Source organism: Olea europaea, chromosome 21 (assembly GCF_002742605.1).
Source record: "Olea europaea var. sylvestris chromosome 21, O_europaea_v1, whole genome shotgun sequence".
In the NCBI taxonomy this organism is placed as follows: Eukaryota; Viridiplantae; Streptophyta; class Magnoliopsida; order Lamiales; family Oleaceae; genus Olea; species Olea europaea.
In genome coordinates, this window is record NC_036257.1 from 12,386,069 (window position 1) to 12,388,771 (window position 2,703).

The 2,703-nt window shown below is 35.1% G+C and overlaps 1 protein-coding gene across 1 annotated transcript; it reads right to left on the bottom strand.

Moving 5' to 3' along the window:
- Window positions 1-515: 515 nt before the first annotated feature.
- Window positions 516-2,694, bottom strand: LOC111370703 (metal tolerance protein 9). Its single transcript, XM_022992540.1, has 5 exons — window positions 2,295-2,694; window positions 1,859-2,104; window positions 1,559-1,639; window positions 1,251-1,481; window positions 516-1,040 (listed from the first exon to the last, which is right to left on the bottom strand). The coding sequence occupies exons 1-5, from the start codon at window positions 2,442-2,444 to the stop codon at window positions 696-698; spliced, it is 1,053 nt and encodes a 350-aa protein (XP_022848308.1). The 5' UTR covers window positions 2,445-2,694; the 3' UTR covers window positions 516-695.
- Window positions 2,695-2,703: the final 9 nt, after the last annotated feature.

Here is a 2,703-nt window from a genome sequence, read left to right on the forward strand (position 1 = left end):
AAAATGTGACATTTTTTAAAATGTCAAACTAAAAAGTGATATGGAGTGCAATTTCCTCTTAATAATAGTAGAGAACACGTTTTGGAAAGTCAAGTCACAGTCTTTTCAGGTGAACTAGGAGTTAACTACAGAACATAGACTTTAAGCATTACTATAAACTTTGATTATACTTAAAATATATTTCTTGAAAAGAAAAACTCGGTCAATTTTGTTTCAAAGAAATTACAATGAAAATGAGTAATGGATCTCTTATGATCCCATAAGAGGGTAAGAATTTTAGAAGTGTAATTGTTTCAATGTTTGACATTGACCGCAAATTATAATGAAATTAAAACTTCTAACAAACAAACACTTAACTATGTAAAATCAATTCAACGTGACAAACATTGCAGGATGAGAAACAGCTTATGCGACAAACTTAAGTGGATGTATGAGAAGTGATGAAATTAAAATTTAATTGATTATAAGTTGTGAGTTTTATTAAATGTGGGGATATTAAATGGGTAGTAGTTATGGATCTTAAAAATAACATTAAATGCAGTTTTCTGTATCATAATTTGCATAGTGAGACAGGGCTTATTATTAACAAACACAAACAAGTTGCTTGTGAACATCTTACATACTGTTTTAGGCCTTCTACAACAAAAACAGGCAAGACCTCCCTGGTGCTACCACAGCCATTCCTCTTGCTGTCATTAGACTTTGCTCGTGTGTTCTGGTCTGTGAGTAAACTCGAAGTCTATGTGAACGAAAGCACGTTCGACTTCAGGAAGTTGCTCGAGCTTTTCTTGTAACGTTTCTCCAATATTATGTGCTTGGTTCAAAAACATATCTTCGGGCAATACAATGTCAACCTCTACAAAGTAATGAGAACCAAAAGTATATGCTCTGACTGTGTCAATATGCTGTATCTCTTTGTGGTGGTTCCATATAAGATATGTTAGCTTTGCTAGAAAATCTGGTGGTGCAGTTCTTCCAATCAGTGACCAAACATTTTCGACAACTGTTTTTGCCCACGTATTGATTGTATATAGTGCTATCTGTGACACAGAAGGAATTATGTCACGAGACTAAGCCCCTGTTTGTTGGCCATTATAAAGAGAAATTGGAGGACATTGATGTTTTGAATAGTAATTTTTTGAAAAATAAGTAAGAAAAATAAAGAGTTTTAATTTAAAGAAAGTCAAATAGAGGCAATCAAGTTTCACATTGCCTGTCGTAAGCACTAAAAAACATGGCGATGGACTTACAATTATAGCCCCGGTAGGATCAATCCACCAATAGAACCGCACTGCTAAAATAGCCGTCACTAATCCAATTGAGTTGGTAATGACGTCGAAAAAGTGATCTTGAGCATAGGCCCTAACAATTTCATTCTTGAATCTACGGCAATAGATCATAAGCAGAAACTTCACCACAGTTACAGAGGACATGATCCCTATCGTCCATTTCTCCTTCTCACGGTCCATATCTGGATGAGACTGCCAGACAGAGAGAAAATTGGGTATCGTCCATGTACTAATTCGAACGCGTAACGAATATGATTAAAGCCGCGTACCTTTACAATGAATTCACGAACAGACTCCAGCAATATTTGCAATCCTAGAGTTGCCATTACTGATGCAAAAACAATAATTCCCTGGAAACATCGAACTTGGTTAGCATGTCATTTAATTTCTCTCAAATGGCTCTATAACATGACTGAATGATAAGTCTGATCGAGTAGCAATAAAATCAAATACAATCATGTTGCAAACTTGTTACTAAAAGATCAGATAATAATTTGTTCACACTCAAGATCAGATCATCATAAGTTTAAGCCTCTTTTTTATGGTAAGAGGAATACGGTGGGATTTACCACAGGTTGCATTCTTTTCTTTCCGATGGGATAGCGATAATGGTTTGGAGTTCTCATGGCATGAGAAGTGAACCAAAGAATAAGTCCCGATAAGAGGTCTAGGAAGGAATCCATGGTTGACGCGATCACAGCCAAAGATCTGCTCTCGATTGATGCATAAACTTTTGCGGCGAAAAGGATAAGATTAGCGAAGTTTGACACGTGAACAGCCATTCTTTCGTTCCTGGCAAGCTGTTTCATTTCATCCTGAAAGATGGTACAGAGAGAGATGTAATGGTAACGAACAAAAATGGAATTACACTCAAAATTCAATAAACTGTCAAGACACGGGACGAGTAGCACGAGCAAGATCATAGGTAATAATATTCGTTTCAGAGAAGGTGTCATTCATAATAATATATAGAAATTAATTAGATTCCAGAATTCCAGATTCTACCTCTGTTAAACTATCTGGGAAACAGCCTTCATTGATCATCTCCATTTCACCGAACCCTTCCAGTAGTCTTTCCTGCTTTTTATAATATTCAGAAACTTTTCGACCTTTCCCTGGGAAATAAAATATATGAGGAACACCAATCAAAGTCATATGGTGTTAAAAAAATGAATTCTGTAAATGTACTGTCTGCGCTATAAAGAAGAAACAGTCGTAAAAATTAAGACACAGAATTTGTCTGAAATTCGTCAAGCTTAATCAGGAAAAAAAAATTAAATAAATTCCAAGAATATTGCTCCAGATTTCCGGCTTTTGATAATACACATAAGGAAAAATTTGATGTGGAGAAACTTTGTGGGATCAAATTAATAAATCATCCCAAAAGAAAAAGAAAATTGAAAAATAAAAATAA